Below are 13,474 nucleotides of genomic sequence, written 5' to 3'. Positions count from 1 at the left end.
CACTTCCCCCCAGGCCTGGGACCTTGCCCGTCCCGTCCGCTCCGTGTCCCTATACCTGGAATGGCGGGCGACCCCCACTACGCATTTCGCGATGCGTGACCGTGTGTGACCCGCCCAGGCAGCGACCGAGCCGGGGGCAGCCCAGGGCTGCGCGCCAAGTGTGGGCGCGGACCCAGCCCTCGCCCCGCCCCGCCCCGCCCCGCCCCCCGCGCGCCCCGCCCCCGCGCAGGCCCCGCCCCCGCGCCGCCTGAGCCCACCCCCTCCCGGCCGCCGCCATTGGCCGCGCGCGCCTCCGCCCTCGGCGTCGCACTTCCTGGCGGAGCCATGGCCGCGCACCCGGCCCGCCTGCGGGCTCCGGCGCCCGGGCCCCGCCGCCCCGCCCGCCCGGCCCCGCCGCCGGGGCTCCCCGCGCCGCGCCCGTAGCGCGCCCTCTCAGGTGGGCCTCTGCGCGCGCCCCCTTCCTGCCCGGGCCCAGCCGGAGCCGCGCGCCGTCCCGGGGCCGTGGCGGGGGGCGGGCCGGCCTCAACGGGGTCCCGGGCCCCGCGAGCTGCGCCCCCGCCCCGCCCCCGGGATCCCTTTGTGCTCCGGGGATGGCGGGAGGGCGGCGGGGCGGGGAGCGGGCGGAGAGGCGGTCGCGGGGTGGGAGGAGGGGGCCGCCGCGCCCGCAGGTGGAGGTGCGGCCTGGGCGGCCAGCCCCGCGCGGCCCAGGTGAGTGTCCCCGCGTCCCGCCGCGGTTGCTGGCCCCCGGCGCGACCCAGCTTCGCCTCCCTCCGCCGCCTCCTAGCCGGCTCGAGCCTGTCCGGGCGGCCGTTGTACCGGCAGTTCCGCCAGGGGGTGCCGGGTCCGAGCGAGGGACAGCGACGTCCCCGGAGACCCCGCCGGCGAGGCCCGGGACGTGTGAGTGCCCGCGGGCATCCGCTCCCATCTCAACGATGCTGTCTCCGTCAGTGCTGAGGTCGGGCAGGATCTGGGATCTGGGTCGACACCCGGGGAAAGAACCCGAAGAGGAGGCTCCCTGGGGACCCTCCTGGCCTGAGGTGGCCTCTGTTCCCGTGTTTACCGAAAGACCTTTTACACCAAACTGGGGATCGCCGCTGTCCCCACGGATGGCCTTGACCCGTCACCTGCTTTCAGCAAGCATGGAAGCAGCTGACACCCAACACTCCTGTAGCCCTTGGCCCCAAACCACCTGCCCGCAGACAAAAGGGAGCCTCCACAAGGGGAAACGCTCTCTAGAAATCTTGGCCTAGACAAGAAAGCTTTTAGCACTGAGGTCAAACCTGAGCCCTGACTGGCTGCCTGGGATGAGGGAGACTTTCTGCTGTGTGACCTTGGGTGGGTCCCACGGCCACCTGAGCCGGGATGTCAGAAACAATGGTGGTACCTGTCTTAGAGGATGCAGGTGAAACAGAGAAGTTAGGGGTGAGCAGGAGGCAGCGCATGGAGGCCCGGGTCCTTCCCATCCCCCCTCTCTGAGCCCCCTCAGCATCTGAGGGGGAGTCAGAAAGGACAGGGTCAGGGGCGGCTGGTCTTTGTCACAGAGTTGCTGATTGGTCCAGAGAAATCTGGTTGTCCTTTCCTTCCCCCAGGGAGTCGGCAGGATGGACCGTCCCCAGTTTTATTCCTCCACGGGGGACACTGCCACCCCCTCTGTGTGTCCCTGATTGTCTTGACACTGCTGACTGCTTGTCACATGATTTTCTATCAGCAAAGTGTGTTCACTTGGTGACAGATTGACTCTTCTCAACTCAGAAAAATTCCTCCTCAAACTGTCAGTGCCAGTTTGTGACCCGTGCCCATACTGCAGGCCTCATCCTTTCTCTGTGTGCTCCCATCCTCCGAGGTCCCCCACAGCCCAGCTCAGTGCTCTTAGTGAGTTGCCTGGCATTTCAAAGCTGGAAGAAACTTTTAACATTGCCTGCTACACCAGCCCACTCCATAAACTCAACCTTGAAGTCTAGAGAGGTTAACTTGCCTTTCCAAGTTTATCTTGGATATTTGTGGTGGGACATACGCCCCAGCCAAAGTTTCCCGCCTGTGAGCACTTTTTTTTTTTTTTTTTTTTTTTTAAAGGCCAGGTGGAAGAGCCTAAGGGTTAAGAGCATGAAAGCCTCCTTAGGTTGAAATCCTAAATCCGAGTTCCCATTGTGGCTCAAAGGATTAAGACTCTGACTAGTATCCATGAAGATGTGGGTTCGATCTCTGGCCTTGCTCCGTGGATTAAGGATCTGGCATTGCCAAAATCTGTGGTGTAGTTCACAAACGTGGCTCAGATTCGACCCCTAGCCCGGGCACTTCCATATGCCCTAAAAATAAAAAATAAATTTAAAAAAATCTTATTAAAAAAAAAAAAGAGGTATTTCTGTCGTGGTGCTGCGGAAGTGAATCCGGCTAGAAACCATGAGGTTGCGGTTTTGATCCCTGACTTCACTCAGTGGGTTAAGGATCCAGTGTTGCCACGAGCTGTAGTGTAAGTCGCAGATGCAGCTCGGAGATGGCGTGGCTGTGGCTGTGGTGTAGGCCGGTGGCTACAGCTCTGATTAGACCCCTAGCCTGGGAACCTCCAAATGTCGAGGGTGCGGCCCTAAAAAGGACAAAAGACCAAAAAAAAGAAAAAAGAAATCCTAACTCTGCCTCTCTTTCCTGTGTGTGACGCTCGACCAGTCACTTCCCCTTACTGCCGTCAGCTTCCTCCTCTGTGAACGGAGGATGGTGACAGGTCAGGCCTCCTGGGGTTGTGGTGGGGGTTAAACCCGTGACGACGGAAAAGCACTTAAGACAGTGCCTGGGCCTACACCACATTTGAGGCTTGGTAGGCGTGACGGCACTGCATTCTTGACTTCATGAAATGTCAGTCTCTCCAAGACTGGACCGTGTTCACAGAGCATCCCGGGGAAGGGCCCGCGTCTGTCCGCTTTTGAAGCTGGACGGATTCCGATTGGATTCCTCACCATCCGCTAGTTTTGTGACCTTGAGCTCAACGTCCTCGTGCGTAACGGTGGTGTCAGTGGCATCAGCCTGGCCGGGTAGTTGTGGGAGTTCCATGATGGGGTGCTTGTCCACCCCTTAAGTCTGGGCTCTGAAACGGTGACTCTTGTCATTGTCATCCTGATCTGTGGAAAAGGCCCTGTTGCGATCAGGTGTCGAAAGGTAGGTATTTGTAGGAGGTGGGCTCAGACACACGATGCGGTGGGACTGTAGGTGAGACAGAACATGTGTTAAAAGTTCTGTCTGATCGTTTCAGCTCTCAGCCTAAGAGAGTCCTTCGTGGTACAGTTTTCTCTACTTTGCTGCGGGTGGCCGTGTCTGTCGCTCTTGCTGCCACTGATACCTGCCAGCAGAGCCAGCGATTCGTGCATGATCTAGTGTTACTGCTCCGCGCTCAGAAGTCCTGTTCTTCCTGCAGGGCTGCCGTCTCCTTTATCATGGAAGGAAGCCGGCAGACGCGAGTGTCTCGGCCGTACAAGATCAGCGAGTCGTCAAAGGTCTGTGGATGGGTCGCTCGCCGCCTGGGCACATTGCGTGAGCTCTTTCTCACGAGCTCATTCGTATTCACAGGCTCATTTTCGGTGCTTGGTGGCAGTATTCATCTCCTTAACAATGCCCCAGAAGTGGCACAGGCTAGGAGTGGCAAAGTCGTAAAGTCAGAGCAAGTGGGAGTGGGGGGTGCGCGGGCTGTTTGAAACACAGCCCGCCTCGTTTACCCTGCACCATGCCTCTAAGAGGTCTGCAGGACAGGGTAGAGGCCATGGGACAGGGTAGATGCCATAAGGATGGGGGCTGCCTTCTCCACAGACGCCTCCGTGGCATTTTTGAAGTGTCCATGGAGAAGCCAGCCCCCATCCTTATGGCGGGGCAGCACTTCGCATACCCGGATGTTGAGGGCCCCGAGTGAGTCTTTCCCTGCTCGTGACTTTTGGGGACCCTGGGAGCAATCGGGGGTGGGTTCCCCAAGGCGAGGCTCCCGACCTGTGTCATGCCGGGGGCAGGGCGGGGGGCAGGTGATTCATTAGACATGCCCTTGCCCAGCCCGACCCCAGACTTGCAGACGTAAAATCTGAGAGCAGGACCAGGAAGTCTCTACCTTAAGCAAACTCCTCAGGTGACTTGGGGGGGGGCAGTCTGGGGGACAGTCCAGTCCCTGCTTATACCTGTCCCTTTATAAATACTTATAATCCTAAATTATTACTGAGTGTCCTTTTTTGAAGACGAAATGTCATGGTTACCTTAGGTCGTAGATTCTCCATGGGGCGAATATTGCCCATCAGGAGATGGAGTGGACCCTGAGAGCTGTGGAAAGAATTTTACTCTTTTCCAATATAAAGCCCAGCTGTACCCACAGCATATGTGCAGATGTACAGACTATATATGGTGTTAAAATGGCTTGGTGAGGAGTTTCCATTGTGGCTCAGCGGAGATGAATCTGACTAGTATCCATAAGGATGCAGGTTCAATCCCAGGCCTTGCTCAGTGGGTTAAGGATCTGGCATTGCTGTGGCTGTGGTGTAGGCTGGCAGTGTAGCTCTGATTTGACCCCTAACCTGGGAACTTCCATATGCCACCGGTGTGGCCCTAAAAAGCAAAAAAAAAAAAAAAATGGTGAGCTGTTATGAAAAAATGCCTTAACCATAAAAGCAGACTGAAAAAAAGATTAGGAAATACCACTTTGGGAGTTCCCTGGTGGCTCAGCAGGTTAAAGGTCCAGCGTTGTCACCACTGTGGCTTGGGTTCATTCCCTAACCTCGGACCTCCCACGTGCCACAGGTGTGGCCGGAAAAGAAAAAAGCAAAGCCAAGAGCACTGTAGACAAAAGGAAATTACGAGCAGCCTAGGAGAAGGAAGGGGAATGCGGTTGGACAGATGTGTGAAAAAGAAAAAGAGGGCTGTGATTTTCAGGAGAGGTTGGTTCCCCTGAGAAATGGTCTCCTGTTTCCATCTGAGTGACCGGGAAGGCCCTGCCAAGCCTGGCTTTATCCGCTGCGAAAGCCCGGTCCCACTGCCGACTCAAAGGGGCTTTGTTTCAGAGCTTGGCTGCAGAGACAGTGTAGCTTTCTAAGTTCGTAGCGCTAGAAATCTTTGTCCCTTCACACCAGATGCCCAGCTTGTTTCTCTCTGAATGGAAGCTTTTAGGAGTAGGCTTCTCTATCCCTTGCCTCATTGTGTACTGTTCCTCATTTTTTATATTTAAAACGCACCCAGGAGTTACTGCTGTGGTGCAGTGGGTTAGTGATCCGGCTTGTCTCTATGGAGGCGCCGGTTCAATCCCCGGCCTCCATGCAGTGGGTTAAGGATCTGGCATTGCCACTACTGCTGCATAGTGGCAGATGTGGCTTGAATCTGATCCCTGACCTGGGAGCTTCCATATGCCGTGGCTGTGGCCAAAAACAGGCGGGGGGGCCGGATGGAATGCCCAAATCATAATATTCCCTTGTTTTTCTCAATATTCAGCACACCCGTGCAGCCAGCACCCAGATAAATTAAAGAACCGGACAGCCACCCTGCCAGCTTCCGGTCCTGCAGGTCTGCCTGCCCTTGCACTTATAAGGCCTCTGCGTGCCCAGCTCCTCACTCTTCTCATCCTGCTTCTGGGTTCACCCCAGTGGCCTTGGGTGGTGGTAGCTTGTACCTTTCTCATAGTGGTGGAGTCTTCCATGGTGTGTCTGCCACTCGTCATGGATCTGCTCTAAGTGTGTTGATCCACTTTGATGCAGAATTCTTTTTTTTTTTTTTTTGGTCTTTTGCCTTTTCTAGGGCCGATCCCGAGGCATATGGAGGTTCCCAGGCTAGGGGTCTAATCGGAGCTGTAGCCGCCGGCCTACGCCAGAGCCACAGCAACACGGGATCTTAGCTGCGTCTGCAACCTACACCAGAGGTCACGGCAACACGGGATCCTTAACCCACTGAGCAAAGCCAGGGATTGAACCCTCAACCTCATGCTTCCTAGTCGGATTCGTTAACCGCTGCATCATGACAGGAACTCCCCAGAATTCTTTTTTAATAGAAAATACTCCCTACCTGCTGTTTTCTGTCCTATGTTAGACCCTGAGCACGTATGTGTCTTCACCTTGCCCAGCCTCTGATTAAGGCACAAAATAAGAGGGAGCTCCCGTCGTGGCTCAGCGGTAATGAATAGGAACAGGATCCACAAGGACGCAGGTTCAATCCCTGGCCTCGCTCAGTGGGTTAAGGATCAGGCGTTGCCATGAGCTATGGTGTAGATCACAAATGTGGTTCGGATCCCAAGTTGCTATGGCTGTGGCAGTAGCTGCAGCTCCGATTCAACCTCTAGCCTGCAAACTTCTGTATGCCACAAGTGCAGCCCTAAAAAGGCAAAAACAAAAAAAAAGATCAAAAAACAAACCCAAGGGAACAAACAGGGTTAATACCGTCGGAGAATGTGGGGGCTCCACGTTTCTAAATTGTGAGAAATGCTGTAACTTGGTTACTAATGCCCCTTTGAAGTCAGGAAGCGACGTTTGTCCATCTTTGTTCTCGTCTCTGCTGTCACACTAGGTGAGCAGACACGCGCTTGAGTCAAGACGCAGGTGGAGAGCGCACCGGCCTCCTTGGCACAGACTCCCGGTCCCGGCCCTGGCTCCGGGGAGCAGGTGTCTCCCCTGGCAGCTGTCTTCCTGGGCTTTCCCCTGCCCCCACCCCTCCCCAGGGCTGTTGCCCTGTTCACACGAGGCCCCCATTCAAGTGCAGTAGTTCCAGCGCCCCCACCAGCTTAGAGACAGCTGGGAGCCCAGGGTGGCCGCCAGAAGCCTGATGTCCCCACTTGCTTTCGGTGACATCAGCCTCCCCATGACTTGATAGCCCGCTGCTCTAATGCTTTTTAAATTTTTATTTTTTTGGGGGGGTGGGTAGCTCACACCTGTGGCCTGCTAGAAGTTCCCAGGCCAGTGTTTGAACCCAAGCCACAGTAGTGACCTGAGCCACAGCAGTGAAAACGCCAGATCCTTAACTGCTAGGCTACCAGGGAACTCCATGCTGTAGTGCTTTTTTATTTCCTCCCTTCACTCGACTCCCAAGAGGGCCCCAAGCCAGAGTGAACTGGAGCCCAAACCATTCCTGCTTAATGAGGAGCCACAGCCAGGCCAGCCTGGCCCTCTGACTAACCCGAACAAACAGGGATATCCGTGTGTGGACGCTCATGAGGCCCTCCTGGAACGTCAGGCAGCACAGCCTGGCTCCCTCGGCTGGGAAGCGGAGCACGTTTGGGGAACAGCTGTTGGCATCCTCGGAGGTGAGGCCGTCGCCGAGGCTCTCGTATGGACGGAGCTGAAATCGGCTGGACGAGAGAGGGCCACAGGGAAATGAGGCATCAGAGGCAGTGAAGAGCAGGTTTGGGAGGGAAGGAAAAGCCGCCTTGGCCGTGGGCCACGCGTTGAGAAGTAACCCCTAGGGTCCCAGGAGCCAGTCCCCTGGGTGCTCACCCCGCTGAGCCCTCAGCCCCCTGCCCTGCCCTTCTACCCCCATTCCCTGCTCAGGCCCTCCTACCTGGCTGATGTTTCTGAGCCGTCTCTTTTTCTATATGTTGAATTTTCTTGTTGCTTTTATAGGGAATTAATACAGCAGCGTGGCACATCCTGAAAGCCCAAAGCATAGTTAGTTCTTCAGGGATTTAGAAACTGTTGTCCAGGTGTGAGGTTTTGCATCCTCAAAAGCCTAGGGTAGGCAGGTAACAGTCCGTAAATGTCCACCCATCTGAACTGATTTCATTCATTCCTATTAAGTGTTCGTATTGATTGATTTGCTAATTCCAGGGTAGCCTGGTGGTTAAAGGTTTAGGCTCTGGAGTCAGACCTCGGGTCCGATCCCAGCCCTGCCCCTCAGTTGCTGTGGGACTCTGGGCAGGTTTCTTAGTCTCTCCAATCCTGACTCTCCCTCGCCTGGTCACTGGGGTTCTAACTGGCAGTCCCCCAGGGGTTCTTGGGGTCCCCAGAGGAGTGTGCATCTTGAGTGCTGACACAGTGCGCGGCCCGTCAGCTCCAGGAAGAGACCGTGCTCCTGCATCTCAGAGGTGTCTCTTTTCACCCTGTCAATGACCGGAGCAGCCGTGCTTCTGCAAGTGAGGCCCCCGAGCACATCTGTCCGGATCTGCTGCTAAGTCTCGGGGACCCGCCTCATCCCTGGGCTGCTCTCCGGGGCGTACCTGTCGGCATTGCACCTCCGCCTAGCTGACGGCCGCGGCCGCTGACTCTCCTCGGCTGTCCTGCTCAGGGCCACGCTCTGGCTCACAGCCCCCCCGCTCCGACCTCTCCCTGTGAGGCCAGGGACGGAGGCTCAGAGGCTGCTCCAGACTCAGTGCAGTCACACCGCTGCAGAGCAGGGGGCCAGGGATCCAGCAGCTTCGGCTTTGGGGCTGCACCCCCCCCCCCAGCTGCACGGCCCTTGCAGGACAGCGTTTCCAAACTCCGTGCGCCAGCCTGGCGAGCGGAGAGGGAGGACGGCAGGGAGGGGAGAAAACTTTCAGGCATTCTGTTCATAGAAGAGGGGGAGAAGACGGAAGGGAACGGATGAAAGAACAGGAAAAAGAAAGACCGAGCTAAGAATTTATAAAGAAGGAAGAAAAGGAACTGTGCCAATACACACGCACACACAAGCGGCTTTGCTTTCTGGAGGCGCCCGGACCCGCGGCTGCTCTGTGTCCTCTTCTCCCTCGTGCCACTGTGTGGTTGGGTTTTCGTGTTGGCCAGGGCAAGGGCATGCTGTGGCTTGCGATGGCATCTCAGTTCTCAGACCAGGCATGGAACCCGGGCTACGGCGGAGAATGTGCCAGGTCCTAACCACTAGACCACCAGGGAACTCTCTCTGCTGTGTTTGAAATGCTGATCTCGGGCCCCAGGTTGATCATGGGGCCTCCTCGCGGGGGCGGGTTGGCGGCCCTCTCCCCACTGATGTGTGCCCCCCCCCGCAGGTGTACCGCTGGGCCGACCACTCGACCACGGTGCTGCAGCGGCTGAATGAGCAGCGCCTCCGTGGCCTCTTCTGCGACGTGGTCCTGGTGGCCGACGAGCAGCGCGTGCCGGCCCACCGCAACCTGCTGGCCGTGTGCAGCGACTACTTCAACTCCATGTTCACCCTGGGCATGCGCGAGGCCTTCCAGAAGGAGGTGGAGTTGGTGGGCGCCTCCTACATCGGGCTCAAGGCCGTGGTGGACTTCCTGTATGGCGGCGAGCTGGTGCTGGACGGCGGCAACATCGACTACATCCTGGAGACGGCCCACCTGCTGCAGATCTGGACGGCGGTGGACTTCTGCTGCGAGTACCTGGAGCAGGAGGTGAGCGAGGACAACTACCTGTACCTGCAGGAGCTGGCCTCCATCTACAGCCTCAAGCGGCTGGACGCCTTCATCGACGGCTTCATCCTCAGCCGCTTCGGCACGCTGTCCTTCACGCCCGACTTCCTGCAGAGCATCTCCATGCAGAAGCTGTGCCTCTACCTGGGCAGCAGTGACGTGCAGCGGGAGTGCGAGCACGACCTGCTGCAGGCCGCCCTGCAGTGGCTGACGCAGCAGCCCGAGCGCGAGGCGCACGCCTTCCAGGTGCTGGAGAATATCCACTTCCCGCTCATCCCCAAGAACGACCTGCTGCACCGCGTCAAGCCGGCCGTGTGCGCGCTGCTGCCGCGGGAGGCCAACTGCGAGGGCTTCATCGAGGAGGCCGTGCGCTACCACAACAGCCTGGCGGCGCAGCCGGTCATGCAGACCAAGCGCACGGCCCTGCGCACCAACCAGGAGCGCCTGCTCTTCGTGGGCGGCGAGGTCTCCGAGCGGTGTCTGGAGCTCAGTGACGACACCTGCTACCTGGACGCCCAGAACGAGCAGTGGGTCAAGGAGACGCCCCTGCCGGCCCGGCGGAGCCACCACTGTGTCGCCGTGCTGGGGGGCTTCATCTTCATCGCGGGCGGCAGCTTCTCGCGGGACAACGGAGGGGATGCGGCGTCCAATCTTCTTTATAGGTATGACCCCCGCTGTAAACAGTGGATCAAGGTGAGATTAAAGCCAGATTATTTCTTTACTCTTGAGGACTTTTGATCGTAACCTAGCCTTGACCGCCCCCTCCCCCTCGGGCCTTGACCGCTGTCCTGCTGCTGAGCGAGGTGTGATGGTACAGGGACGCGCCACCGTCCCTACCCTGGGTGGGGGCCAGGAGGCTGACCGGCCGCCTCGTGCCGGGGCACTCGGTGTCCAGAGCAGCGCCGACCGGTCGAACTTTCCGCACTGACAGAAACGTGCGGCATCCCTGCTGTCCCATGTAGTAGCCACCGGCCACATGTGGCAGCTGAGCGCTGGGACTTTGGCCTGTGGGACTGAAGAACTGAGTTTTCAACGTTATTTTATTGTAGTTAATTTACATTTGAGTGTAAGTGGCCTCAGGAAGCTAGCGGCCACCATAAGGGTTGGGACCGGTCTGAAAACCTGACCAGTGGCTCCAGCCGCCTCCTGTGTCTCAGCGTCTCCGCCAGGCTCCTCTTTGGGAAAAGGTTTGGAGCTGGTTGAAGGAGGCCACGAAGGCTCCCTTCTGGTAGAGGTTGTGGCCTCCAGCAGGTGTGGCACTCATTCCGGGAAGAGCCTGGGTCTTGGTGTCAGACCCAGGTTCTCACCCCGGCTCTGCTCAGTGGTAGCCAGGGGTCTCAGACCCCTTCCTTGCGCTCTGCACATTTCAGCTCCCCCTCCCCAGGAATGGGGGCGCGGAGGCCTCCGGGGCGGCCGGTTGGCAGGTGCACTCCTTTTCTCTCGAGAACCAGAGCGCCACCCACGGACGCCTGTCTCAGTCTTCCTGCTCACACCTCCGTCCTTTTACTGCACTCAGTGTCTTTCTGAGCTGAAGGCTCAGAACAGACTCAGGGGACCTTTAGTTTTAGTCTCAAAAATCTAAAACCAAAGTCTCGGTCTCGCCCCCAGAATGAGGCTCCCGGCCAGGCAGCCTGTCCCCAACACCGTCCTAGTGGTGGCCGCCCAAACGTGTGGTCTCCTGTGGGACTTGTGTGTCCTGCCTGGATGGCTTTTTAAAAAAGAAACAATGAAACGTGGCTCTTCTGTTGCCCGTTTCCCACTCAGCGCTGCTTTCTTCCCTCTGCCGGGATGGCAGGCAGCACGAGCGAAGAAATACCGGATGGAGGAGGGCCGGGGAGATGAGCTTTTATTTCAGGAAATCGCTGCATCAGCACTTCTGAGCAGGCTGTCCCGCAGAATTCCAGCCCGTGAGGTTGGCCACGTGGCCAGACAGGTTTCGGGAGATGCGTTCTCCAGCCCTCTTCTTGGGGATTCGCATAGGCTCGAGGGTCCCGGGGGCGCTGAGACATCCCGCCTAGAGAGCCCCTCTTTCTTCAAGTCGGGCTCCCTTCCCAGACTCGAGTGGCCACCGCGTCACCCTCCCGGGTTGTGCCTTCCGTGGAGCATGTTTGGGGACGTGGGGCTGGATGCTGACGTGACGCTGACGCAGGTCTGGGGAGGGGAAGGAACAGGTGTCTCGCCCCTTAGGTGGCCTCCATGAACCAGCGCCGCGTGGATTTCTACCTTGCGTCCATTGAGGACATGCTGGTGGCCGTCGGTGGCCGGAATGAGAACGGAGCTCTCTCTTCGGTAGAGACCTACAGTCCCAAGACGGACTCCTGGTCCTACGTGGCCGGCTTGCCAAGGTGATCGGGGTTTTGTGGCGACTTTGGGTTACCGCTCAGCCCACCTCCCTCCCTGGATATTTTGGCCTCCGATTCCAGGAAGAATCTACCGGCTTGTAGCTGACAGCAGGTAGATTTGGGGAGCAGAAGGCGTGGTGGTGATGGGTCAGGGTGCCTGTTCTGGGCCATCCTAGTGCAGGCGTCTCTCTGCCGCTGAGACAAACGTCCCTGCGTTGCTGAGTCCCTTCCCTTCCTGAGATTCAGGGGGCGCGTGCTGCGTCGTGAGAGTGAGAGTTTCCTGGCAGTGTCTCTGCCTTCGGGCAGGAGGCGTTCAGAGGCTGGGGGGTTACCCATCCTCCACCTGACTCCCTGTTTCCTCCTCTGTGAAGGGGGCGTGGTGAGACACCCACCCTGTGGGGCTGACCTGAGGACGGGCCGAGGCCTTCTGGGCCCCCTCGGCATCTGGCACACGCGGGAAACGCGCCAGGGTTGGGTCCCTTCCTGTTCTTAGTGTCCCGGCACCGAGACGTCCGTCCACTGCCTTAGTTACCGTCAGGTTTGGCGGAGGTGCCTGCATTACTCTGTCCAGTTCCCTGTCGTCAAACCTGCCAGCGCACTTCCTGAACCAGGCTGCTGCAGGCACGTCCGGGCATCTTGGGGCCTCCGTCCCCGGGAGTCACAAGGGTGTCTGGGGTGAGCGCAAGGCTGGGGTGAGCCCGGCGCAGCCCCGAGCTCCGTCTCCATCCGTCCGTCCATCCGCGCATCCATTCCTGTCTCCGCAGGTTCACGTATGGCCACGCGGGCACCATCTACAAAGACTTCGTGTACATCTCGGGGGGCCACGACTACCAGATTGGGCCCTACCGCAAGAACCTGCTGTGCTACGACCACCGGACGGACGTGTGGGAGGAGCGGCGGCCCATGCCCACGGCGCGCGGCTGGCACAGCATGTGCAGCCTGGGGGATAGCATCTACTCCATCGGCGGCAGCGACGACAGCATCGAGTCCATGGAGCGCTTCGACGTGCTCGGCGTGGAGGCCTACAGCCCGCAGTGCAACCAGTGGACCCGCGTGGCGCCGCTGCTGCAGGCCAACAGCGAGTCGGGGGTGGCGGTGTGGCAGGGCCGCATCTACATCCTGGGCGGCTACAGCTGGGAGAACACGGCCTTCTCCAAGACCGTGCAGGTCTACGACCGCGAGAAGGACAAGTGGAGCAAGGGCACCGACCTGCCCAAGGCCATCGCCGGCGTGTCCGCCTGCGTCTGCGCCCTGACGCCACGCCTGGAGGACAAGAAGAAGAAGGGCAAAGGCAAGCGGCCCCAGGACCGCGGCCAGTGACCGCCCCCGGGCCGAGTCCTGGCGCCGTTGTGTGCGACTTCGCAGCTTTTTTTTACTTTTATGATTTTTGGCACTTCTGTGACACCACAGTGACCGATTAAATCTTCTCTATAACTTTGCATATCATCCTGCTTGAATAATTGAACCTGGCCCCAGGCAGGCGCAGTCCCTGGGCCTGCCTGCTGCCTCCCATGTTCCAAGTCCCTGGGGTGTCCCCTGACCGTCCCCTGACTGTCCCCCGTGAGTAGCTGGGGCAGGGGCGATGCCCACATTTTTGTAATGAAACAAAGGGCTTTGGTGGGACGTTTCAGACCCCCTAGTCCACACCTCCCCAAACCTGGCTGAGCTGTTAAAAAATCAGGTTCCTGGGCCCCACGTCGGAATTGTCCATTCTGAAACCACCAGGAGGGCGGGGGGGAAGTGCCTGGAACCCCTTGTAACCATTTCCTGGAATGACGGCCTCAGCCTCGTTCAGGCATCCAGCATGCTTGTCTCCCCAGTGGGACACAGA

At 58.6% G+C, this 13,474-nt stretch overlaps 1 protein-coding gene across 2 annotated transcripts; it reads left to right on the top strand.

The window, feature by feature from the left end:
* The first annotated feature begins 310 nt into the window (after window positions 1-310).
* Window positions 311-13,082, top strand: KLHL36 (kelch like family member 36). 2 transcript variants are annotated; one of them, XM_047789986.1, is made up of 5 exons: window positions 311-436; window positions 3,407-3,485; window positions 8,921-9,994; window positions 11,489-11,646; window positions 12,408-13,082. In XM_047789986.1, the coding sequence occupies exons 2-5, from the start codon at window positions 3,426-3,428 to the stop codon at window positions 12,961-12,963; spliced, it is 1,848 nt and encodes a 615-aa protein (XP_047645942.1). In that variant the 5' UTR covers window positions 311-436; window positions 3,407-3,425; the 3' UTR covers window positions 12,964-13,082. The 2 variants fall into 2 exon arrangements, with proteins under 2 accessions (XP_047645942.1, XP_047645943.1); XM_047789987.1 differs by lacking the exon at window positions 311-436 and adding an exon at window positions 443-708.
* Window positions 13,083-13,474: the final 392 nt, after the last annotated feature.

Source organism: Phacochoerus africanus, chromosome 8 (assembly GCF_016906955.1).
Source record: "Phacochoerus africanus isolate WHEZ1 chromosome 8, ROS_Pafr_v1, whole genome shotgun sequence".
Taxonomy (NCBI): domain Eukaryota; kingdom Metazoa; phylum Chordata; class Mammalia; order Artiodactyla; family Suidae; genus Phacochoerus; species Phacochoerus africanus.
This window is presented reverse-complemented; position numbering and strand designations above follow the sequence as displayed.

Excerpts from the sequence above, each read along its gene's own strand:
- KLHL36 (XM_047789986.1), top strand. The coding sequence starts at position 3,426 with ATGGAAGGAAGCCGGCAGACGCGAGTGTCTCGGCCGTACAAGATCAGC. Across the intron at positions 3,486-8,920 it reads AGATCAGCGAGTCGTCAAAG|GTGTACCGCTGGGCCGACCA; the intron begins GTCTGTGGATGG and ends CCCCCCCCGCAG. Across the intron at positions 11,647-12,407 it reads TACGTGGCCGGCTTGCCAAG|GTTCACGTATGGCCACGCGG; the intron begins GTGATCGGGGTT and ends CTGTCTCCGCAG.